At 51.7% G+C, this 23,664-nt stretch overlaps 5 protein-coding genes across 6 annotated transcripts; 1 reads left to right on the top strand and 4 right to left on the bottom strand.

The window, feature by feature from the left end:
* Window positions 1-180: 180 nt before the first annotated feature.
* On the bottom strand, window positions 181-2,791 carry LOC6597752 (E3 ubiquitin-protein ligase znrf2). Of its 2 annotated transcripts, none has more exons than XM_002022936.2 (7): window positions 2,279-2,791; window positions 2,092-2,218; window positions 1,918-2,013; window positions 1,702-1,807; window positions 1,548-1,618; window positions 738-959; window positions 181-676 (listed from the first exon to the last, which is right to left on the bottom strand). In XM_002022936.2, exons 1-5 carry the CDS (start codon window positions 2,774-2,776, stop codon window positions 1,561-1,563), a joined length of 885 nt encoding a protein of 294 aa, XP_002022972.1. In that variant the 5' UTR covers window positions 2,777-2,791; the 3' UTR covers window positions 181-676; window positions 738-959; window positions 1,548-1,560. The 2 variants fall into 2 exon arrangements, with proteins under 2 accessions (XP_002022972.1, XP_026847059.1); XM_026991258.1 differs by having other exon boundaries at window positions 181-672.
* Window positions 2,792-5,271: 2,480 nt separating this feature from the next.
* Window positions 5,272-9,019, top strand: LOC6597753 (TATA element modulatory factor). The gene is made up of 6 exons (XM_026991252.1): window positions 5,272-5,407; window positions 5,484-6,143; window positions 6,204-7,788; window positions 7,862-8,156; window positions 8,217-8,444; window positions 8,518-9,019. Exons 2-6 carry the CDS (start codon window positions 5,519-5,521, stop codon window positions 8,734-8,736), a joined length of 2,952 nt encoding a protein of 983 aa, XP_026847053.1. The 5' UTR covers window positions 5,272-5,407; window positions 5,484-5,518; the 3' UTR covers window positions 8,737-9,019.
* A 90-nt stretch (window positions 9,020-9,109) lies between these two features.
* On the bottom strand, window positions 9,110-10,838 carry LOC6597771 (chitotriosidase-1). The gene is made up of 2 exons (XM_002022938.2): window positions 9,797-10,838; window positions 9,110-9,733 (listed from the first exon to the last, which is right to left on the bottom strand). The coding sequence occupies exons 1-2, from the start codon at window positions 10,771-10,773 to the stop codon at window positions 9,340-9,342; spliced, it is 1,371 nt and encodes a 456-aa protein (XP_002022974.2). The 5' UTR covers window positions 10,774-10,838; the 3' UTR covers window positions 9,110-9,339.
* Window positions 10,839-11,259: 421 nt separating this feature from the next.
* On the bottom strand, window positions 11,260-12,108 carry LOC113566280 (tRNA 2'-phosphotransferase 1). Its single transcript, XM_026991260.1, has one exon. It carries the CDS (start codon window positions 12,104-12,106, stop codon window positions 11,486-11,488), a length of 621 nt encoding a protein of 206 aa, XP_026847061.1. The 5' UTR covers window positions 12,107-12,108; the 3' UTR covers window positions 11,260-11,485.
* A 1,137-nt stretch (window positions 12,109-13,245) lies between these two features.
* Window positions 13,246-22,848, bottom strand: LOC6597773. Its single transcript, XM_026991250.1, has 3 exons — window positions 22,374-22,848; window positions 19,355-20,249; window positions 13,246-19,025 (listed from the first exon to the last, which is right to left on the bottom strand). Exons 2-3 carry the CDS (start codon window positions 20,183-20,185, stop codon window positions 13,983-13,985), a joined length of 5,874 nt encoding a protein of 1,957 aa, XP_026847051.1. The 5' UTR covers window positions 20,186-20,249; window positions 22,374-22,848; the 3' UTR covers window positions 13,246-13,982.
* Between the last annotated feature and the right edge of the window lie 816 nt (window positions 22,849-23,664).

The raw sequence follows: 23,664 nt of genomic DNA, 5'->3' as shown, positions 1-23,664 counted from the left end.
TTCGTATATGTATGTGTGTGGGTTGTTGTTGTGTTTGGGAGTTGTTCTCCTTGTGGTTTTTTATGGTGTTCTTGGTTTCATTTTTGTTGGTTTGTTGGTTTTTAGAGTTGTTTACATCTAGCTTTTTGTTAGTGGTTTTAAAATAATAAATACATACATACATACACATATACATATATATATAGTACTCGTACAATTACATTTATAATTACAGCATTATCGTTATAGTTACAAAATATAAAATTTAACATCACATTGGTTGACATTCTTTTGTTGGTTGGTTGGTTGCTTCGCTTAACATTTCCATCATTCTATCATTATCCTTCGATCTCCGATCTCTCGATCCCCCGCATCTCCATCGAGGTCGTGGCCTTCTCTCCTGGTTGTTCCTGGTTTTTGTGGTTTGTGTTGTATTTGTGGGTTGGGTTGGTATCGTCTCAATCACCAAAACATATTTATTCCTCATGCCAGTTTAGCATTTTGTAAATTAATTTCTTTCAATTGTTTTTTGTGTTTGTGTGTGATTGTGGGTAGGGGGGAGTTTTGTGTGTCTGTGTTTCAGCAGTCGATCGTGTCGCTACGGTTACGCGGTCTGCGGGTGGTAGATCAAATTATCCGATATATGTAGATCGATATAGGTAGCCTCTCCTCTCCTCTTATTTTAACTGTCTACTGTCTACACGAAAAATAAATTTATTTATTGGTTATCGAGCTAATTTTAAAATGCCAAAACATACGTTACGCAAAACTGTAGCCTGGGACCCCTGTCCCACGCACCTCTTGGCACCCGGAACCTGGCAACTGGCACCGATGGGGGTGATGCTGCTGCTGTTGCTGTTGCTGCTGTGGCTGCCAGTAGTTCTCGCTGTTATTCTCTCTTGGTCTCTCCCTTCCGTCTACGTACTTTCCCGATCTCTTGCATAACGAACAACTCAACGAGCAAACATCAACAGCAAACACTGCAATAGAAACAAGATATATTCGCATTAGAAATCATGGCCATATATCCGAGAGATCTTATATATTAAGCAGCTGCTAGCTGCTAGCCGCTTGCTCTGATTAGTGTTACACATTCTCCGCTTAAATGCAGTTCCGTTCCCTCCCTCCCCCCCCCCCCCCCCCCCCCTAGGTCAATGGGGATAATTGATAATTACCTACGAAAAGAACTAGTAATTTGTTTTCAAAGCAATCACTACGCAAATACTCCATTTAAATACATAATTAAAACCACATTATATGTCCAACCAACCTCCAAAACTTGGAATCTTCCCTACAATATTGTATGTTATATCTAAATATCTACTATTCTATCTATTGCCATCGGATCGGACAGTATTTCATAGATCTATTGGCAGCTATTGAACGGAGAACAAGTCTTGTCTGTTTCTACATTAATTTCATCGAAATCGGTGGATCTTCAGGGACACCGAAGGCTCCTTTTGTGGGTCTGCATTTCTCTCCTCCCAGGGGCTTAAATCTATGATAGTTCCCCGATTCTATTTTCCGAAATGGTAATCGTTTCTTTTTCACTTTCGAAGGCTTCTTACCGTATGAGGATTACTAATCTCCAGGATGTTCGGGACAGGAGCGATTCACCTCAAACCAACGATCGATGCATCTGAAAACAGACAGAGAGCGTTGATATAATACTGCTGTCAATGCGATGGCCCTCCTTAGGCAGGTATTCCTCGCCTCCCTCACCCTTTGTGATAGATGCAGAGACACGGCAGCCGTGCGATTGTGTCTCCTGGACTCAAGTCCTCCAAACAGATGACGCACTCGCCCTTGGCGTCCGTCAATAGATCCTCTGTCAGGGCCGTAGGAGAATTAACAAATTAGAAAACGAAAGGTAGAGAAAGGGCTTTAGTGCGTGTAGTGGGGAGTGGGGATTGGGGGTGGGGGTGGAGATTGGCCTACCGTTATATGAGAGACGTGGTTTCGTGAGGCACATCACCAGGTGGCATTCAATATCGTCGGGGAGCACAAACTTGTTGCAAACGGGGCACTTGATACCTGCGGAAGGGGATCACAGACGAACAGATGAGTCACAGATGAACGAGTAGATGCAGCAGCAGATGCTGGAAGACATACCATTGAAGGACCAGATGTGCGATGGAAGCGATGTGGCTGTATATACGCGTCCGATCCCATTGGCGGAAGTGGCAGACGCAGCCAGGGCGATGCTCTCGGCAATGGTACCGCCAGTGAGTCCCATATCCTGAAGAGCGGTTGCCGAATATAGTGGAAAGAGTGCGAGTGCGATTGCGAGAGTACTTACCCGTATGGAGTCGCCTAGGGTGCGTCGTTGGGGCATATAGGATTGCGTCGAGGTGCCATTGTTGTTGGCAGCAACGGAGAAGCTGTTGTTGCTGTTCGCCGGATTCGCTGACAAGGCCACGGACACGGCGCCGCCGGTGTGTGGTGGGTGTGTGTTGTGTGTGTGTGCATGTGGGCTGCTGCCGGATGAGGTGATGGAGCCCTGTTGCTGCTGCTGCTGTTGCTGCTGCTGGATGTCCGGCACCGAGCTGAGGCTGCGCGCCCTCTGCCTGTCTATGGAAGTTGAGTTCTGGTTGTGGTACACCTGCAATCCCGGCAGCGTCCGCAACAGATTGAATCCCTGGCCGCCATCACCGCCGACGACATGGCGGCTGCCGACAGCGCCCGAGTCCCCACCCGGTGGCGATGTGTCAGGGGCTCCCGTGGAGCTGCTCGAGAATGTCCTGGAGCGCGGGCTCTGCTGGCCACTGGTCGCCGGTGTGCTCGCCTTTTGACCCATAGAGAACCCCTCCTGCTACTGCTGCTGCTGCTCCTCCTCCTCTCCTCTAGCCACTACAGCTACAGTCCACGACTCCGCCTTCTCCTCCGATTCTGAGTTCGATTGCGTCGCACTGTTACTGGGCTCCTTTGGTGGTGCTGCTGCTGCTGCTGCTGATGCTACCTTTGTGACGTACTTGCGCCGGTCAGTTCCAGTTCCGGCCACCCCCCTACCGCCGGCGGGCGCTGCGTTGCGCTGTTCCTTTGTCTGCTTTTGACTCCTTTGACGGGGCGCCGCGATGGAGATGGAGTTGTGTGCTGAATGCAGTAGACAACAATAGCAAACGCCGTGTGTGTGTTTGTGTGTTCTGCGATGATAATGAATGTCCGTCGGTTGGTCGGTCTGTCCACTCCGTCCGTATAGATGATATCTGTGTGTGCGTGGACTCTTGGGTGTGTGTGTGCGGGTGCTGAGCGAGGGAGCTAGCGACGGGTGCTGGCTGGCGAGTGTGCGTGCACTGGTTCTGGTGTGTGTGTATGTGTGTGTGCAAAAGTGCGGGCAGGCGTTGGGATCGGGGAGGGCGTTAATCGGTCGGTGCCTGGGGTTCGGTTCGGTGCGTAGTTGATTGTTATTGTTGCTGTTGACGGTGTCCTGCGGATCGTATGCCAAAATTACGTTGTGATTGCGCTTAATCCGCGTTTATTGCACTCTTAATTTAAACGACCGTTTCGCCTCCGCTGGGTTTTTCGTTTCGTTTTATGTGTACTCTTTGTATTAATTTTATAAAATAGAGGTGCCCGACAATCAGTCTGATAATTATCGGACTTATCGATAAGATATACCGTCTGACCCTCAGAAATACACAAAAATATACGTGACAAATTTCAAAATCTACCGTAAATATACTGACAAATTATTCAAGTTACATCAATATTCCTCGATTTTGATATTCCGTGAAATATTACTTGCTAGCTAGTAACCTCAGCTCTGAACACATCATTTTATCCGATGGAGAATCAATTTTTTACTTGACTGGCTTAGTTAAAAATGTTCTTTTATTGGATTGTCTAAAAAAACGGTTTTGGCGAAAAAGGTCAACTAAAAAAACGTAAGAGAATAATCGTTCCTATTGCTCAATATGATATTTCTATGAATAATTCTGGCTGACCAAGACCCTCAGCTCTGCCCACATAGTTTTATCCCATTGATGAACAAATTTTCTACAAGATTGGTTAGTTTTTAGCCCTTGCTTTTATTGTGTTTTGACTAAAGGAAGGTTTCAACAAAAAAGTTAAACAAAAAAAAAAACAGTCGCTATGTTGTCACGTCAATGTTCTTGGTATTTGAAGACTTCTTGCTTGTCAAACGGAGTTAGGACATTTGTATACCCCATTTCGTAAACTTTCTACAAAGATACTGTTTTCCAAACTGTTTTAAAACGTATTTAATAAATTCGTGTTCTCAAATTGTATTCATGCATTTGACTAGTTTTTTGTACGTACATATATATATCCTGATACCGATACCAATTTTTGGTCTCTGTAAAAAGACCACTTCCTTTAAAATATCGTTGAAATACCTTTTAAACAGAAACTGACTGGGATGACAAACATTTCCTTAAAGCAAAAATCGCGTCGTTTCCGTTTCAAACCCTTTTCAGTTGCCTTTTAGAACCATGTCCCAAGCGGCCACATCGAATACTATACGGATCAGCAACGAATTTCTGATCGTTTGCCATCAAAATTTCGCACCGTTTACCTATAAATCCTACTAATAGCCAGTTTACACTGGGGCTGCATCGTGTAACATTGCCTCTTGCAGGAGATGCTCATGGAAAAAAATTGAGTCCTTTATGAACGCAGGTGAGTCTATTCGAAATAGGCGACTATTTTTGCACTTTTTACGCGTAAATATTATGGCTAATAATCTTTAAAACACTTTCCTTTCATTTTCGGCCAGGCTGTAAGACCTTCAACGATTTATGGGTGATTTTTTTTAAGTGAGTGAAATATATCCGAAATATACCAAAATAGAATCTCATTTTCAAAATATACCAAAAAATATACCGCGGAAAAAACACTGATATCTTTAATCTTTACCTCCAAAAAAACCACGACATCATTCAAGCTGCTTCCTATTCATGGTTTAATAAGGCTTAAACACAAATTATTAACGGAAAAACTTAATCAATTGGTAACATAACACGATTTGAGAAAGCGTATTCAACAAAAACTTGCGTTCGGATGTTTCTATGCCCTATACTTTTAAATATATATATATACTTACCCATACAAAAGAACAAAATTTAATAAATTAATGAAATTTTGTCGCCAAAATTTAGAAAAAAATATATATAAATACGCATTTAAATATACAGGCCCTTAAATGCCATCCAACGGTCGGTCGGCGCCCCCCCCCCAAAACCTGGTCAAAATATCGATAATATTTTTTGCCAATTATGTGTATCGGCATATCGGTTCCGATAAATATATTTACTGGATAATATACCTTATATATTTTAAGAAACAACCTGGTGCCAGAAAACAATTGGGATTTGCATGTGCTTGGTTAGTGGGCCCGTCAGACGCATCCCTGTGAGCCCCCCAGCTCCCTAGCCCCGTCCCCAAGAGCAGAGCAGAAAAAAATAATATTGTATGCGCCTCCTGCAACGTCGTCAAAAAAAAGGAAGAACAATATTGGTATTTTGGGTATTTGATTTTGATTGCAGTTGCAGCTCAGAATCAAGCACGCCCACGCAGCGAGATGAGTTGGTTCGAGAAGGCCAAGACGGTGCTCATCGAGGCCCTCGACATCCAGGATGACGACCGGGACAAGGCCGCCGAGCGAGAGGGCGCCGCTTCGGGGTCGGGCGGTAAAAGCGGAGGTTTATCGGACTCAGGCGCTTCGGGCCCTGCCGCCGCATCCGTTTCGCAGACGCCAGCCTCGGACACGCCCAAACCCACTTTCTTCGACAATCCCCACGCCAACGAGATGGTAACCATTCCACCCAGAGCCAGCGATCCGGCCGTAACCACGCCCACACCGACATCCACATCCGCTGCAACGGGCATGGGTGGTAATCCTTATGCCAAGCGACAGTCGGCCACATCGGACTCCGTCGACCTGCTGTCTTCGCCATCGCCCACTTCGCCCGAGGGCGACGCCGCCTCCGCCATGGAGAACTCGGAATCCTCGCTGGAGCTCATCACGGCGACGACGGCCAGCGAGATAGAGATGTCGCCGGACACGGAGCCCTCGCTGCCCGACAGCATCGTGATCATAGCCAGCAATGAGACTTCCGACAATGCCGAAGGAGATGGCGAAGACGACGACGACGACGAAGATGATGGCACACAGCTGGAGCGGCACCTGGAAGATCATCTAAATGGTGAGTAGTGCAAGAACATAAGGGACCACTCATTGCCTGTGGACTCGATTCTCCTCTTAGATTCCACAAAGACCATGAAGGCCCTGGTGTTCAGCGACACTCAAGCGGCCGCCAATGTGACGGGGGGTGCCGATTCGGACTCCACGCAGAGTTTCGAGGACATCCAAATGCAGATGAGCCACAAGGACAAGGCCGGTGGACAAGGACAAATGGGGGCCGAGGCCGGGGCCAAGGCGGAGATGGTCGACCAGAGCTATTCGTCCACCTCCTCGGACATCGAGATCATCTCCAATCCGAACGGGGACTCCAGCACCAACAGCACCACGACGCGCACGAGTCCGCAAAAGTTCAAGGAGCTGGGCAGCAGCCGGTCTGGGGCTGGGACAGGGACAGGGTCTGGGCTGGCAGGACAGGTGCTCAAGACCAAGGGGCACTATCGTGAGCCCTCGGAGATATCGCTGCTGTCGGAGGACTCGCAGTCGGAGCTGGACAAGCTGGTGAATCGCATCAGCGAGCTAAATCAAGTTATCGAGGCTCGGGAACAGCGGCTGCTGCAGTCGGAGCGCCAGAATGCCGAGCTATTGGAGCGCAATCAGGAGCTGCGCGCCTCCGTAGAGGCGGCGGCGAATAGCGCCAACAGTCCCGATGCCGCGGAGGCAGTGCAGCGGCTGTCGGCGCTGGAGAAGAAGTTCCAGACAAGCATCCGGGAGCGGGATGCGCTGCGCATCCAGATTAAGAGCCTCAAGGACGAGCTGCTTAACAAGATACCCAAGGACGAGCTGGCCGAGTGCAACGAGATGATCGCAGCGCTCCAGTCGGAGGGCGAGAAGCTCTCCAAGGAGATCCTCCAGCAGTCGATCATCATCAAGAAACTGCGCTCGAAGGAGAAGACCTCGGACACGCTTCTCAAGAAAAACGGCGATCAGATTTCGCTGCTGTCCAGCGAATCGGAGCGGCTGAAGAAGTCTCTGGCCGCCAAGGAGGAGATGGAGCGCTCGCAAATCGAGGCGGTGGGTCGGATGACCCACGAGAAGCGACGCGTCGACGAGGAGAACGCCGAATGCCGCAGCCGCGTCGAGGATCTGCAGTCGAAGCTGTCGGCCCTCCAGTCCAGCTTCGACGGCGTCAGGGGCGATCTGGTGAAGCGGACGCGCGTGGAGCAGGACAGCCTGAGAGCCGAGAATCAGGAGTATGTCCAACAGCTGGGCGACATGCGGGAGAAGCTACGCCACGCCGAGCACAGCCTGGCCAAGCGGGAGCAGCAGCTACGGGAGGAGAACCGCCAGCTTCTGAGGCGCCTCGAGGCCGCCGAGCTTCGGGCGGAGAGCTCCACGCAGGAGCTGAGCATCACCACCACCCCGCTCATCCGCCAGATCGAATCGCTGCAGAAGACCCTCAACCAGCGCACGGCCTCGTGGAACAAGGAGGAGCAGCTGCTGATTCAGAGGGCCGAAGATGCCCAGCTGCAGCTGCGCTCGATGCAGCAGCTCGAGTCCGTGCAGAACGAGAAGCAGGAGCTGCTGCGCACGCGCTGCGGACTCCTCGAAGCGAAGCTCTCCAGCGCCCTGGCGGAGGCGGAGAGTGCCAGAATGTCCCTGCGCCAGCTGGAGCACGATGCCAGCCTCAAAGAGAGCGCACACAGCAGGTTTGTCAGCATTTTCCAGATCTCTCCAAAAAATCCTCCTTAATCCATACTTTCGATCCATTCCGATCCACAGGCAGCTGGCCACGCTGCTGGAGGAGCTGCAGGTGCATCAGGAGAGGATTGTGGGCCTGGAAGAGCTGCAGTGTCAGCAGCAGGAGAAGCAGCACGCCGATGCCGGTGCCGAGGCCGAGCAGGAGGCTGTGAAGCGGCAGCCCGTGCCCAGCCTGCTTACCGTGGAGGCCGTCAAGGCCAGCAGCGAGATGCAGCCACAAAAAGTCCCCGTTGAGCACTCGCCTCCGCTTAGTCTGGCCGATGACAGCGGCTCCACGGAGGAGGCGATGATGGGCGGCATCATCGACTGGCAGACGGTAAGCCTGGGCCATTCCCTGGGACAACTGTGCGATGACTCATTGGCTTCGTATCCACAGGACGACCTGGACTGTGCCTCCAACTCGGGTCGCAACCAGTCTGGAATCATCCAGGGCGTCCACCTGAGCTTCATGGCGGGCAATACCACCACGCTGGAGCACCTGCAGTCGCTGCTGAAGCAGCGCGACGGCGAACTCACGCACCTCCAGTGGGAGCTGTCGCGCCTGCAGGCCGAGCGCGGAGTCCTCGATGGAGAGATATCCCATTTGACAATTGAACTGGAAACGGTGAGTAGTCGCTAGAGTCGTCCGTCCTCCAGTTAACTGGGTAGATAATGGACGTATACTTGTCCATTCACAGATGAAGGAGAAAATGCAGTCGTACGAGACCATGGAGAAGTGCTACGAGGACCTGCAGCATCGCTACGATGCCCTGCTCCAGATGTACGGCGAGAAGGTGGAGCGCACGGAGGAGCTGGAACTGGATCTGGTTGAACTGAAGTCGGCCTACAAGCTGCAGATCGACGAGCTGCTGGCCAATCCACCCCCGAACCTGCAGAGGCCCGCGAAGCAGACATGATTGCCGGAACGAAGAAGGATCTACTGTGCCCAATCGTTGCCCGATCTGGTATGCCTGCGGCGAACCTAGAACCATTCCCCAGTCGCCACTCCCATTCCGCATCCCGATGGCTCATATTTGTATCATACAATACTCTGGCTCTCGTCGGGGAATGGGGGGGCGGACGGTGCGGCCAGAAGCTGTTGGCTCTCATTCCTTTGCTTCTAATCCCAGATCTAGATCCAGGTCCTCCCCATGTACAATATTTATGATATTCCCCTTCCCCCTTCCCCCATTGTTTACCCCGATATATCGTATACATATAGAATATTTTTTTGCGTGTGGTTGAAACCACCCACCTCCCCCCCTCTAGTTATATTATGAATTCGATCGATTGTGATAATTTAATTTATACTTAAACATAAAAGTTATCGTGTCTATGACTATGTACAAAAAGCTCTTTCCGTTTCCGTTCTCCGTTCTAGTCCGATAAGCAGTTAAAGGGGGAGGGACGGGACAGGATCCCGCTTTCCGCATGCCGCAACCCTTCTCTCTCATAATAAATCGAAACACCATTGAATGCACAACAGAATTGATCCTAAAATCCATTGAGGGACACAGCGGTCAGCGTTCTCGCAGCGTTCCTTCTCCATCCAGGATACCCTTTACCGCTTGCGTCAGAGGAAAAATAGGTTTATGGTCCCCCTCCGACGTGGCCTGGAATCGGCAAGAGTTCCTCAGATCATCCGTATTCAGGGAGAAGACCATGACGCCCCCCAGATTAAGCGACTTGATGAAGCTCGTCTTGCAGGCGATGCTGGTTTGGTTCTCGTACGATATCCACTCCTGCAGGCCGCTCAAATACGGCGAGCACGTCTCCGTGTCGTAGGAGTAGATCGGCTTCAGGTATCTGGCGGCACATTCGCACGTCTGCGAGAGCGTTGTATAGCCGTACTGGCCGCACTGTCCATAGCCCGAGGCGGGTGCCCCAATCCGATGATTCAACGGACTGACCAAACTATTTTAAAACAAAGAGAATGAGTTTTAGCAGAGCAGATCATGAGGATGACATAGGACCTACGTGAAGGAGTGGCCATAGGTCGGCAGCCCGACGACCAGACGGTGCGGCTCCAAGCCGTTCTGCAGCCACCAGTGAACTGTGTAGTTGATGTTGAACGTGGCCATGATCGACATATCGGTGGCGTGGGCATAGAGGGGGGCGTTGAGGCCGGTGAAGGGCGTGTCCTTGCGATAGAAGTGAAAGTCGTAGGCCATCAGGTTAACATAGTCCGCGTAGAGATTGATCTCACGCGTGTCGTAGGCGTAGAAGGCAATGCCCTCAGGGGCAGCCACGGCCAGTGAGAGGAGGGCGTTGGGGCGGCGCTCACGTCGCCACTCCTGCCGAATTTCGTATAGCAGCTGGGAGAGATGCTGCCGATCCTTGTCGTAGGCACTGGGAAACTCCCAGTCGAGATCGATGCCATCCAGGGCGGGGTACAGCCGCAGCAGGGCCTTAAGGGAACGCAGAAACTTCTTGCGCATCGCATGGTTCGCCACCATGCGGGCAAACTGGGTGCCGCTGTCGGCGCCGCCAATCCATAGGAGCAGCTTCACCTGTGGATGGGCCGCCCGGAAGGCCAACGTCTCGTTCTGCAGCACCTGCCGCAGTCGTGGGCCCAGCCACAGCGTGGCATTGTCCAGGCTGGCTATTCCGATATTGATGTGCGTGCACAGGTCCCCAGGCACGTCTAGCAAGCTCAGGGCATCCGCATCCACGTCTGCATCCAAGGTTGAGTAATAGCAAACCAATCGATGGGGCGTTGCACTAGGCTCCTCTGCTTCTTCCCAGCTCACGCTTCCCTGCTTCAGCTGCATGCACACCACCACTGCGATGGCAATAAACATAACTAACGAGAGCAGGGCGCTGAAACAGATCAAAGTTCGCGGAAATCTGTTTTGTGACGCTTTGTATCCGCTTCGCTGGTCGCTGATCCAGTTGGCAGTCATGGCCATCGGTTTCCCCGGAACGGTGTCCTCGATTCTGCTGTAGTGCGCCATATTCTCTTTGTTTTGACTGCTGACATTAGGGTTTCTTATCAAACCAAATTTTGTTTTGTTATTCAAACGAACAAAAACAAATTCTTGACTGCAGTGATCCTTAACCCACCGAATCCACTGTTAAAAAACTTCTACATAAACAGGTGAAAACCTTGAGTCAAAACGCAGAAAATAATACAGTTTTTCAATTTTCCTTGTAGTTCCATCTTCTCTCTCTCCTCACAAAAAAAATTACCACAATTTATCTTCATTAATAATCTTCAGTTTCATACTTTTAAATTTCCTCTGGTCCATAATGGGCTTAGGGTCATGATTAGAAATGGATATATTCCTCGATTTTGATATTCGTTTTGGTATTACTAGCTGGCAGTGAGCATTGAATTTGGTCCGATAAATTAATCAATTTTCTACAAGACTGGTTTATACTAACATCTTCCCTTTTATTGGATTCTTTATAAAATATCGTTTAACCAAAAAGTGTAACAATAATTGTCATTAAATTTATTTGTCGTAATTACACGGTTAATACACAGTTGTTACATTGCAACTACATATAGATGTAACTGACATCGCATTGCCTAAATAACAGTGAATCGGTGAGCTTCCGTCTCCGGCGTGTTTGTGTAAGCTTCTGCCATTTGCGGGCCCTTTCCTTATTCTTTAAAATGAAATACAATACACAAATATGAGGTTAATTATTAAGTGCATTTTATCAGTATGTCAATTGTTGCCCAGTCCGTCTGTCCACCGCACGACTGAAGTAGGTCTTGTCTATAAAGCCATCGACGCCAGCACAGAGGATCACATTGTTGCTGGAGCGGAACAGCGGCAGATTGTCGGCCAACACTTTGGCCACATCCAAGTAGACCAACAGTTGGCTATCGCTGCGGAAACCACTCAAAGTCTCACCCACATCGCTGACTGCAAAGTGCACATAGTTCCGCCGCAGGCGGCCCAAGCCTTGTGCTTTGATTGCCTCCCAGCACCTGTAGTAGGTTCCATGGACAGCTAGAGGAACCTGCTTGGCGTTCGAAATCCGCTCCAGACACGCTTCGCCCTGCACTGCCGCCAACGAATGTCCCTGGTTGGCGCGTATCTCATGGAATTTGGCGTCCTCATTCCAGCGCAGGATATAGCGCTGTTTGGCATCGTCAGCTACAATTTCTTGCAGCTTTTGAAGACTAAAGACTACGTAGCGCGGGTGTGATTGTATGTCTGAGATATTCACGAAGCCATCGGCTTGGATGGCAATGCCCTCCTTGACAGCTCCATGCCGCAACAGCCACGTGAGTTTTTTGCTCAACTGTACATTGCTCTCTTGTTTGGGAGGCATATTTTGCCAAAACAAACTATGTAACTTTTATTTTAATTTCGCCAGTTTGGACCGCACGTAGAACTAGTGTAATACAGCGGAGAAACATCGATGCTAATATCTATGGAATCGATGTTTTGATGTTGCTATCGGTGACAGGTGCGCCTTACAGCACTTATACAGGCTCAACGCCATTTCAAACTGAAATTTCAAATTCCGAAACAGAAGTATATTCTGACTAGGAGGAATACAATTGATTTAATAGATTTTGCAGCAAGATTTCTTTTAGAGAAATATATCCTGTATTCAGATGGCCCCAGGGCGACATCAGTCAACTGAAAATGGTTGATTTCTTGAGAAGTTGCTCTCCTATTTTTGAGAAGAGCTTCTACTTTCTCAAGGGGAAATAAATAATAAGTGAAGAGTAGATCTATAGGCATCGTATATTCGATTTTGAAATCGCTTTATTTTATTTGAATTCAATTTTTAATCCATTCTCTTTGTGTTGTGTGTGTGTGTATGTGCAACATGTCTTTTACAGTTTAGAATTAAGTACACTTTTCGTTAAAATTAAGTACTCGTAAGTCATAAAAGGCTAGGTATATAATTTATTTGTTCCATAATAAATGTATGTTTTAAGTTGTTGATTTTTTTTGTTGCTGTTGCTGTTGCTGTTGCTCCGCATTATAAATAACTGATATACTTGAACATTTGCTTTTTGTTGTTGTATATTTGATACTACAATACATACGTATATTGAATTATATATATATATATATATATATATATATATACATATGTATGTATGTATATGCATGCAATTGATTTAAATAAACCTTAATATTTGTTGTCGTGTGTGTGTATGTGGTTTAGCTTAAACAAACGCTAAATACTCGTAAGTGAAATGCTTTGGTTATTGCTGTAAGAAGTCGACTAATATAATTATATTTATATGAATTAACCGTCTATGTATACTTTCGTATCGTATCGTATCGTACCGTATGTATGAATGTGTGCATATGTATTTAGGTGTATGAATGTTGGGGTGTGTGTGTGAATGAATGAGTTTTCATTAAATAAACTACGTCTACCACTAAGTACTACAGACAAAAAAAAGAACCATGCATACAAATACATATACATACGAGTACATGTACATGTACATGTACATGTGCATGCACATTCATGTCTAATCTTAATTAATTGACTAACATTTAGTTTCTTGCTTAGTCTAGAGTTTAAGCCACGCTGCGGTTCTCAAGGCCCCCGAATTCAATTTACAATCTCTGGCTTACACATACGTATGGTATAGTATTTATGATATATGTATGCATGTATTATGGTTAATCTATATGGTTGTGTTTGTATTAGTATCGCCTCTGGTTTTCGCCATCAAGTCTTTTCGTTTTTGTTTCATGTCATGTAAAAATGTTCGTTGTTTCATTGCAGCTACTTATCTCCTAATCCCTTTTTTCGAATCGAATCGAATCAATCGTTATATCTAGTGGGGGTCTTATACGATCTTCTGCTTTAGTTTTTCGCTTGCTAATTTTGATTACATATTTCCTTTCATTCTTTTTTTGTAACTTGTCTACCACATCCGGTTGGACCGCTTAAACAATGGAATGCCACACACTTTGAAACAAAAATATAGTAATAATAATATTAATGCTGAAAAAAAAAAACGTACATACAAACATACAAAAAAAAAAGACTTTCTTTAAGAGTATAGATTACAGATATTATCATTATTATTTGAAACTATTTAAGCTTTGGTATACGTAAGGCGGTAAATGGTTGTTGCTTGTTGCTGTTTCTTCTTCCTCTATGGAGGTGTGGAGGAGGCTTGACTGTAGAAAGTATGCTATGCTTTGCCTACTGGGATGACTCCGGCCCCCTACTTGTTGTCCACTCCCAGGAGCTTGGCCGCCTCGTCGGCGGAGGAGAGCAGCTTGTTGAGTATGCCCTGGTCGCTGATGCCCAGGAGATTTCCGATCAGATCGGAGCTGGCCACCGCCGCGGCTGACGGGGTTGCCGCCTCTCCGATGTTCTCCTTGTGCTCGCCCAGGCGGCTGGCCCGCCACTCGCTCGAATTGTCCAGCAGCATGTGCCGCATCGGCAGGCGCAGACCCATCTTTGCATTGGCGTTGGTGTTGCTGTTGTTGTTGTTGTTGTTCTGGCAACTGTTATTGTTGTTGGTGGGAGTGGGGGTGGTGCCGGTGGCCGGTGCCGGTGCCGGTGCCGGAGTGGGTCCTGGGGTGGATGGAGGAGTGGCGACCTGCTCATCGTCGGAGCAGTCGGAGCCAGGATTGTCGCCGTTGTGGGCTCGTCCACTGTGCTTCTTCATGTGGCGCAGCATGCTGTGCTTGAGGGTGAACTTGCGGAGGCAGATCTCGCACTGGAACGGCCGCTCCCCGGAGTGGGTGCGCATGTGGCGGCGCAGGTCCTCGGTGGACCAGAAGCGGCGCAGGCAAAAGGCGCAGATCACCTTGCGGTTGCTGTAGTCCGGATATTTGCCAGAGGCTCCGCGTGCACCGCCGCCGCCGCTCGCCTCATCGTCGGAGCCGGCCCCCGGGGTGCTCTGCTGCTGCAGGAGATGCTGGTGGTTGGACTCCCCGGCACGGGACTCCGGCTCGATGGCTCCCTTGGCCAGGAGCAGGGCAAAGTCGTGGGCATGCGACTGTTTGATGTGCTCGAGGCAGTGCAGACGCTCGGCGAAGGAGCCTTCGCACAGGTGGCACTTGTACGGCAGATCTCCGCCAGCGCCGGCATCGGCCGCCGAGGCAGCAGCGACCGCATTCATCTGAGCCGCCAGCTTCTGGATGAGCACCAGGCGCTCCTTTTCGAGCTCGCGCTCCCGCTCCAGCTCGCGTTCGCGCTCCAGCTCCTTCTCGCGCTCCCGCTCCCGCTCCAGCTCCAGTTCCAGCTCCCGCTCGCGTTCGCGCTCCCTCTCCGCCTCCTGGCGGCGTCTCTGCTCCTCCAGCTCGATCTCCTCCACAGACTTGGGCACTGGTATCGGCTCGCTGACGTCCTCGGTGGGCACGTAGACGGACATGGCGGACTCGACGTTGCCGTGCTTGCGCAGCAGATGGCGGTCACAGTTGCTCTTGGTGGTGAAGAGCAGGGGGCAGTGGGAGCACTTGAAGGGCTTCTGGCCGGTGTGGGTGAGGATGTGGCGCCGCAGCGAGCTACTCCAGGGGAACATGCGCTGGCAGTAGGGGCAGGAGACGCGATTGGGGGCCAGGCTGTAGGCGGACTTCTTCTTCGGCTCGCTGCCGGAGCTGCTGCTGGTGACGTCCTCCGTTCCGGAGTTGTTGCTCTCGCTGGCGCTGCCGGAGGCCACGAGGCCCTCCTCGTCGCTCTGCTCCATGTGGTTGGCCACGTCGCTGGGCCGGAAGTAGCTGTTGAAGCTCATCTGGCTGCTGGTGGCGTTGTCTACCAGCTTGGCCACCGGCACCAGGTCCTGCGACTCGTCCTTGAAAGGGGAGCTGGCGACCTCCTTCAGGGACTTGGCCACCGACTCGGCCTGGGCGATCATCGACTTCATGGTGGGATTCGGCGGACTCGGCTCCGGCATCGCGTTGCTCGTCGGCTCCGGACTGGGCGACGGCGTTCGCGTGCTCATGGGCGTGCCAGTGGCAGTGGCGCTGGGCGTGGCCTTGCCCGCCTTGATGGCCTGCTCGAGGATGGTCTCGGCCATCTTCTTGGCCGCCTCCTTGGCCGCCTCCTTGGCCGCTGCACTGGTCTGGGAGATGTGCTCCAGGGGCTTGGGCAGCTCCTGCTCCTCGTCCTCTGGCTCCTCGTCGTGGGCCTGCTCCGGCTCTTCCGTTGCCTCTGGCTCCGGGTCCTCGTCCTCGGGCTCGTCCTCCTCCTCCTCTTCGTCCTCGTCGAACTCCTCAATATCGCCCTCGCCATCCTCATCCTCGTCAATGATCAGCTTGGGTTCGTCGTCATCGATGGCACTCGCCTGGCCGTTGTTCTGCCCATTGTGCATCCCGTTCACCAGATGCGGCAGATGGGACCCAGAACTGGCGTGGCCATGGCTACTCGACTGCGAATGGGAGTGGGAGTGGGACTGGGACTGCGACTGGGAGTGGGAGTGGAACTGCGCCTGGGGTGCGCCATAGGGAAAGTGCAGGAGGGGATTGACACCGGCCACGCTGCTGGATCCGTGGGCCAGCGCCTGCTGCAGCAGATCCGTGTTCTTGTGCGCCTTCAGCTGTTGCGTCAGGATGGCGTACTTCACCTGGTCCGAGATGGGGGCATGGCCGTGCCCATGGCCCGCTCCGGATCCGCCCTGGCTCATGGCTGCCGCTGCGGCGGCGGCTGCTGCCACGGCTGCTGTGGCATTGGAGGCTCCGCGACCGCGCATCACGTGGTGTCCGCTCCGCTGCCGCTGGGCGTAGAACTGGGGATGCTGCTGCTTCACGTGGCGCTCCATGTTCGAGCGCAGCGTGAAGCGGGCGGAGCAGTGCTCGCAGGCGAAGGGCCGCTCGGTGCGGTAGCGGCGCTGCTTCTGCTTGGGCATCAGCACTCCGTTCTTGATGACCATCTTGACGGGGCCGCCAGGCGGCACGGGCACGCCCACTGGCATCGGCAGGGGCAGGGCGCCCATCCGCGTAGGCGGACTCAGCTGCGGCGGCTTCTCGGGATTGCTTTGTGGTGGCGGCGGGGCCATGAATCCAAAGAAGGGAAAGCCCGGCGTCTGCGACTGGAACATCAGGTTGCGGAACAGCTGCTGCATGTACTGGGAAGCGGCATCGCCAGCTCCCGCCGCTCCGGCTGCTCCTCCAAAGAGCTGCTGTTGTGCCAGCAGCAGCTGTTGTTGCTGCTGTTGCTGTTGCTGTTGCTGTTGCTGCTGCTGCTGCTCCAGGACGGCTGCCAGCTCTGGCACCGTTGACGGGCCCGACGGAGCGGAGGCGGTGGAGGATCCTCCTGTTGTTGGCTTCTTGCTGAGATCCAGCACATCCATGCTAAAGTCGAGGGCAGGGCCTGCGGCAGGCTGCTTCTTGTCCACCAGCTGGTCGAGGCTCTTCACCTGGATCTTGGATGGTGGCCCGGCAACAGCAGCAGCAGCAGCGGCCACCGTGGGGGTGTGCGATGGAGGCGACGGCTCTCCCAAGAGCATGTGCTTCAGCTGAGAGCCCTCGGCAATCGGAGCACTAGCTGGGGGTGGCGGCGGCGGGGGTGGCGGCGAGACCGAGCGGAAGCTCAGATCGGCCAGATCATCGCCGAGCCCCAGGCGCGATTTGCTGTCCTCGCAGCTGGCATCCTCCGCCGGATGGTAGACGATGGCCCGCTTCACGTCCTCGCGACTGGTCTTGCCGTGACGGTTGCGCAGGTGCCGCTCGCAGTTGGCCTTCGTGGTGAAGGCGTAGTTGCAGACGGCGCACTCGTACGGCCGGTCCCCGTTGTGGGTGCGCATGTGACGCACGAGGGCGGCCTTGTCGCAGACGGCATACGGACACATGTTGCAGCGGAACGGGCCGGAGGGGCCGACGGAGCCGAGATGCACCCGGTTGTGGCCCTTGAGGGCGCGCAGATTGGGGAACACTGCCGCGCAGAGCTTGCAGGGGAACTCGCCGCGCAGCTTCATGCGTCGGAACTCCGAGGTGAAGACGTCCTGGGCCTCCTCCTCCTGGTCGCGGCCGTCGAGGCTGTACTGGCTGGAGCAGGGCGTGTTCACCGACTGCTCGAAGTTGCGCAGGAAGCTGGAGGTGCAGCTGGAGCTGGTCATGTTCAGGATGCTCTGGATGTCCGCCAGGTCCTTGCTGTCCGCCGGCTCGTGCTTGATGGGGGACGGTGGAGAGGAGGTGGATGTCCCGGCGGCTGCGGCAGCGGCTGCGGCTGCGGCTGCCTCGCCCTTGAGATACAGCTGCTGGAAGAAGTCCTCGTGCTGTTTCGCCTCCCTCTCGGTCCTCGCCTCGTCGTCAGCATCCTCTTCATCCTCGTCCTCGCTGTGGTGCAGAGGTGAGCTGCTGGCCCCCAGGAGCGGCGGCAGATCCACGCCCACCAGGCCGCGGCAGCAGTGCGCCTGCAGCTGGCGGTGGCTGGCGAAGATCACGTCGCAGTCGCGGCACTTGGCGGGTATGTCCGAGTGGCGGGCGTCCAGGTGGGCGCACAGCCCTGGCAGCGAGTCAAAGTCGGAGGCACCACAGGCGGGGCAGCTCAGCAGGGGCATGGCCGGCGAGGGGGAGCGGGAGCGCGAGGCTGCCCGCGAGGATCCATTGACTCCGGCCAGCAGGGTGGCCACATCCGGGGTGCTCGTAATGGAGAGGGGCATGGCCACATCATCGTCAGTGTCCGCATCGGGGTGCTCCTCCTCCTGGTCCTGCTCCTCCCGATCACGATCCTCCTCCTCCTCCGCCTGGGAGCCCTCGTCGATGATGTTGTTGTTGTTGATGGTGGTCTTGGGGCGACGCTGCTTGATCCGCTCCTGGATCTGCTGCTGCATCTCCTTGTGGTTGTTGTTCGCTTTGTGGGGATTGTTGTTGTTGTTGTTGTTGTTGTTGTGGTTGTTGTTGCTGTGTGCGTGGGCGTGGGCGCGGGCGTGACTACTCCCATGGCTGTGGGTGTGGCTGTGGGCACTGGATACATCCGTGGAGCAGCTGGCATCGCTCTCATAGCTCTCCGCACGTCCCGGATGCCCTGCACCTCCCTGCTGCTGGTTCTGCGACAGCGACTGTTGCTGCTGTTGCTGCTGCTGTGACAGGCGTCGCTGCTGCTGCGCCTGCGACAGAGAGCCGCTGCCGGCGCTCTGCGAAGCCGACTGCTGCGCCGCCGACGTCGTCGTCGTCGACTGGTGCTGCTTGTGGGTGCGCATGTGGCGGTGCATGTTGCCGTTGGTGGTGAAGGTCAGGTGGCAGTAGCGGCAGTTAAACGGACGCTCGCCTGTGTGCACCAGCACGTGTCTGTCCAGCGACGAGGCCGAGGATAGCACCTGCAACGGAAGACCGAGTGGGGGGAAAGGAAAGGGTGAGAATTGGCCAAGGAAATGTCGATAGAGAGACTATATATACATATAAAGAAATCGAAAGGTACGCTCATGGCTCCAAGCACTTCACACAGTCAAAAGATCCGTAGATCATTTAAGGATACGGATAATCCAAAGTGGATTCTATAAATACTATCAAATATTTTCATATTTATGTGAAAATTAAAGTGCATCTCAGCGCTCTTTTCTCCGGGTGTAATCTTTTCACGGCTCAAGCTATGGAGCGACCGCTATGAGGTGGGCAATGGGAATGAGGGATTCAATTGTGGACTCACCTTGGAGCAAATGCGGCAGGTATAGTTCTCGGTGTCGCCGTTGGCGTAGTTGTGGCACCTGATGTGGTTGGTAAACTCGTGGGGCGTGGCCGAGACCACCTCGCAGATGGGGCAGAGGTACTTCATGTGCTCGTCGCCAGCCCCGATTCCGGACTCGCCGCTGGACAGGCACAGGCCCTCCGGCGAGGAGGCGCCAGAGCTGCCACTTCCGCTGCCACTGCTGTTGCTGCTGCTGGTGCTGGAGGCATTCGACGCCTGCTGCGCTGCAGCAGAGACGGCGGCCGATGCGGCATGGCTGTTGTTGTAGCTACTGGCGTCGACGAACCCGGACTCGGAGAGGTCGCCGTTGGCACCGCTGCGGTTCAGCCGGAACTTCTTGCGAAGCGAACTGGCGTCGCCGGCACTGTAGTCCATCACGATGCTGGCGCTGGCCGCCGCCCCGGAGGCGGTGCCGTTGCGTCGCTGCTTGTGGCGCGGCCGCTGCACTGCCATCGTCTCCTCAAGCGGACGCGGCTCCTCCTCCTCCTCGTCGTCGCTGAGCAGATCCTGCTGCTGCTGCTGTTGCTGTTGGTGCTGTCGCAGCTTGCGCTTGCGCGACGCCGACACCACCGCCGACGCTGTGGCCGTGTCGTGCGGCGTCGATGTGGGCTGTGGGCCGCTGCTGCTGCTCAGCTTCTTTGGTGTGCGGCCGAGGTCGAGGTGCTCCAGCGAGGACTCCGATGTGGTGGACTCGCGTCGCTGGCGATCCATCGCTGCCTGCGTGTCGGCGCCGGTGGCACTGCTGTGTGGCTGGGGGGGCTGCTGCTGCTGCTGTAGCTGTGCTGCCAGCATTTTGCTGCTTTATACTCTGCTGAGATCGAAGTAGATGTCGATTTGAGTTTCGACTTAAGTGGTTCTGAAAGGAGAGAAAAAGACGAAGAAGGGGTTAGACAAATGTCAGATTTGACAAGGAAAGAAAGCACTGGGAGGGCACTGCCAGTCTCAAAAAAAGGCATTGCCAGGTTTCTCCAGAGCACTGCCACCTAATAAGCATTGCCAGCTTGCAAGAAGCACGTGCTCAACGAATGATTAGGCAAATTAAAGGCATTGCGAGCCCAAAAAGCTACTTCCTTACGGGAAAACTAACCTAAGAAAGTGCTGCACACTGCTGTGCAAAAGTAAGCGCATCATTGGCGAATGAGTGAATGTGCACACATGCAACTGGCAACATTCCATTCTTAGGAAAACAGTTGCAAAACAGACGCCATCCAGACCCATCTCCATTTCTCCGGGAATCGCAACAACAGCTGATCGATCGATGTATCAGCATTTGTGCATGCCATTAAGACGAGCACTTGTGCAATGGATACTCGAAATCAAATTTCTGGGTAGACTTCAATCAGATGCCAGTGCATTTGTGGAAGGGACTGGTGAAACGGTAAACCTACTCGTTTGGGGCCCTGGGCATGCCCCATGACAGGCAAAAGAGAGATGGATAGAGACAGAGAGGCAGAGAGAGAGAGTAAGAGACATCTGGCAATGCTGTCAAGGTGAATCGATTGCTTATCTAGCTTTTGGCGCTGTTGTACTGCATTTTTGCATAAACGATTGTGGGGAAAATGTGGGGGCAGGCTCATTAGAATTTTTCCCCGCTATCAATGCTAATGCTGCCACACTTATTGAGAGCGCTCCCTTGGAGGAGGGAAAGGGTTTTCCTTCTTGTGGAAATCCTTACTTGACCGAAATCAATATCAACATTTTCTAGCGATACCGAGAGCCACAGCCAAAGCCAAATGGCCCGCGAGTGTTTGCTGTCCATTGGCTTTCGGTTTGGCCTTTCATTTTGGTTGGCTGATTTCAATTTCGCCCGTGAGTCATCGTTCCCCCACATGAAAAGTCATTGAGATAAAGATAAGGCCCCTCTGCCCTGGGCCCTCTCCTTCTGTCTCTCCCGCTCTTTCTCTCTCTCTCTCTCTCTCTAATCGCTCTGTCTGTCCTTGAGGTGGGAGCTAGTAATAAAGCCGTTTTTACATTTATCAATCAAATGTTTCGCGTTCTCTTTAAGCCAAAAATAATCGCGCTAATCATACTAACGCAGCGTACCCAACTGAATTTCCCACTTCCACTGAGTTGTGGCGTATAACACCTCCCATTACACAGATCGTCAATCTAAATTAACCATTAACCCTATCCTATCCTAGAGGGGACTCCGCTCCGACTCCTGGTTCATCCCTCACTGTGTCAGAGAGTCAAAGTTCAAGGGGTCAGATCGTCCGTAATTGAAGGCACAGCTCGACCCAAATAAATTGACCCGAAATGGGAGTGGAAATGGCAAAAATTAGGGAAGATCTGAACTCTGGTTTTAGGGGGATTTTCGACCGGTATTTCGACACGGTTTCTATGCGAAACAGAATGGAAGTGGAGATGTCTGTAAAAAGCTACTGATTTTGTGTTTTTTTTATATAACATATTAATCAAACATTTAATGACAGAATGCCCATTTTATGCGAACTTTTTAAACAAAATACATAAATGGGAATCTGCAATTTCTTTTGGCTACTTTGAACCTCCAAAGATTTACAACATCTGATATCTTCAATCGAGAAATTTAAGGAAGAGTTTGCTATTGATTTTCCGAGAGCTCCCAATCGGAAACTTGAGTACATTTTTTAAACAAATGGAACAAAGCTCGAAGCTTTTTTTCTCAATTCAGGTAAACTTTGAATCCAATGGAATGAAATGAGAAACTCAATGGGATATGCAATTGGAGAAGATCAGAGCAATCAGAGGCCACAGGGGACTCAGGGAACATTCAGAGTCAGATTTAATCAAAGCTCTAGACTCCGCTCCCTACTCGCACTCTCCGTCCTCAGATCAGTGATTTCAGTGCACAAATCTCAAGTTTATCCTTCGACATAATCCACATTGTCGATAATCCCAGGGCTTTCCCCTCGCTACATCCAAACATTAATTTTCACAAGAAAAAAAAAAAAAATATTGTGGAAATATGTTTTGTTTCACATAAAAAAATAAGGTTTACCTTCGCTGATTATTTTCGTAGTTGCGGCGGCATTTCCCGCTCTGGGCCTAGACGGGAACGTACACTACACTAATCTCTAGATCTCTAGATCTCTAGACTTGGAATTCGATTTCGATTTAGTTTAGTTTTGGTTGTCTGCACTTTTTATTACTTTGGGTGTCACTGTGTGGTCTCGATCCGTTGATGGATCTAATCACAGTTCTTTGGTAGATGGGCAAAAAAATCACTGTTTTTGATGGGTATTCCAAAGGGTTTTTGTTGAACGCAAAAAAAATGTGTTGCACCAAAAGTGTTTCTTGTATTTTTGTTGCAGTTTCCTCTGGCACTTGTGTTATTTTGTTGTATCTTTTAGCTGCTTCTGCTTCTGCTTCTACTTCAGTATCAGTATCTGTAGCTGTATCTTTTTTGGTATTATTTTTTAGAGGCGCTGCAGATGCTTTCGCGTTGACGCGCACACGAGTTCTGAGCGCAGCCGCAGCGCAACCGTTCGGCAGAGGCAGATGAAGCTCGACTGTATAGATGGTGTATCTACGGAGTTGTATTTATAAAAGCGCACGAGCAGCGTGAGAGCAGAGCAGAGCAGAGCAGAGGAACGTCCAGGAGCAGCAGCAGCAGCAGCGCAGAGCAGAGCAGAGCAGCGTCAAAGCAGAGGAGCAGAGGAGCAGAGCAGCAGCACAAGCACAAGCACCAGCGCCAGCACCAGAAGAGAGAGTCAGCCAGCCAGCCGTCGCGTTCGTTCGGCAGTCTGTTGGCGAGAGCGGACACAATGGCTGCCTTCTTTGCTTCGTCTTTTTGCTCTCTTTCTGCTGTTTATGCGTGTGCGTGCGGCTGCTGTTGCTGCTGCCTCTGCTGCTTCTGCTTCTGCTGCTGCTGGTGGTGGTGGTGGTGGTGGTGGCTGCTCTTTTGTGCCTTGGTATTGGTTAGATAAAAGTGCAGAGACTGCGCTGCTGCCGCTGCTGCTCTGCTTGCCGCTTCCTTCGACGTGCAAGATTTAGAGAGCAGAAAGCAACGCAGCTCAGCGGCAGAACAGCAGCAGCAGAATCAATTCTTTGTCGGATTTTCTTTCGTTTTTTTTATTTTTAGTTTTATTTGGCTGCAAATAGGATTACGCACACACACACACACACACACACGCGCGCACTGTGTGTTAGAGCAGGAGAGCAGCACACCCCTCATGCTCCCTCCCGCTACTGAGGCATCTGGTAGCTGATGGAGGGGGGCAGTACATACATAGATACATTTATGTATCTTTTTTCGACTGCATCCAGTAGGAGTAAGGGACAGTACATGG

This window comes from Drosophila persimilis, unplaced genomic scaffold (assembly GCF_003286085.1).
Source record: "Drosophila persimilis strain 14011-0111.01,24,50 unplaced genomic scaffold, DperRS2 tig00000653-arrow-arrow-pilon, whole genome shotgun sequence".
Classification (NCBI taxonomy): domain Eukaryota; kingdom Metazoa; phylum Arthropoda; class Insecta; order Diptera; family Drosophilidae; genus Drosophila; species Drosophila persimilis.
This window is presented reverse-complemented; position numbering and strand designations above follow the sequence as displayed.

What these genes read in the sequence shown, in the direction of transcription:
- LOC6597752 (XM_002022936.2), bottom strand. Translation starts at nt 2,776, where the DNA reads ATGGGTCAAAAGGCGAGCACACCGGCGACCAGTGGCCAGCAGAGCCCG. An exon ending in CCCTAGGCGACTCCATACGG is followed by an intron (nt 2,219 to 2,278) that starts GTAAGTACTCTC and finishes ACCGCTCTTCAG; the next exon opens with GATATGGGACTCACTGGCGG. An exon ending in ACCACGTCTCTCATATAACG is followed by an intron (nt 1,808 to 1,917) that starts GTAGGCCAATCT and finishes CGGCCCTGACAG; the next exon opens with AGGATCTATTGACGGACGCC.
- LOC6597753 (XM_026991252.1), top strand. Translation starts at nt 5,519, where the DNA reads ATGAGTTGGTTCGAGAAGGCCAAGACGGTGCTCATCGAGGCCCTCGAC. An exon ending in CCTGGAAGATCATCTAAATG is followed by an intron (nt 6,144 to 6,203) that starts GTGAGTAGTGCA and finishes TTCTCCTCTTAG; the next exon opens with ATTCCACAAAGACCATGAAG. An exon ending in TGACAATTGAACTGGAAACG is followed by an intron (nt 8,445 to 8,517) that starts GTGAGTAGTCGC and finishes GTCCATTCACAG; the next exon opens with ATGAAGGAGAAAATGCAGTC.
- LOC6597771 (XM_002022938.2), bottom strand. Translation starts at nt 10,773, where the DNA reads ATGGCGCACTACAGCAGAATCGAGGACACCGTTCCGGGGAAACCGATG. An exon ending in ACCTATGGCCACTCCTTCAC is followed by an intron (nt 9,734 to 9,796) that starts GTAGGTCCTATG and finishes GTTTTAAAATAG; the next exon opens with TTTGGTCAGTCCGTTGAATC.
- LOC113566280 (XM_026991260.1), bottom strand. Translation starts at nt 12,106, where the DNA reads ATGCCTCCCAAACAAGAGAGCAATGTACAGTTGAGCAAAAAACTCACG.
- LOC6597773 (XM_026991250.1), bottom strand. Translation starts at nt 20,185, where the DNA reads ATGCTGGCAGCACAGCTACAGCAGCAGCAGCAGCCCCCCCAGCCACAC. An exon ending in CCTGCCGCATTTGCTCCAAG is followed by an intron (nt 19,026 to 19,354) that starts GTGAGTCCACAA and finishes CTTCCGTTGCAG; the next exon opens with GTGCTATCCTCGGCCTCGTC.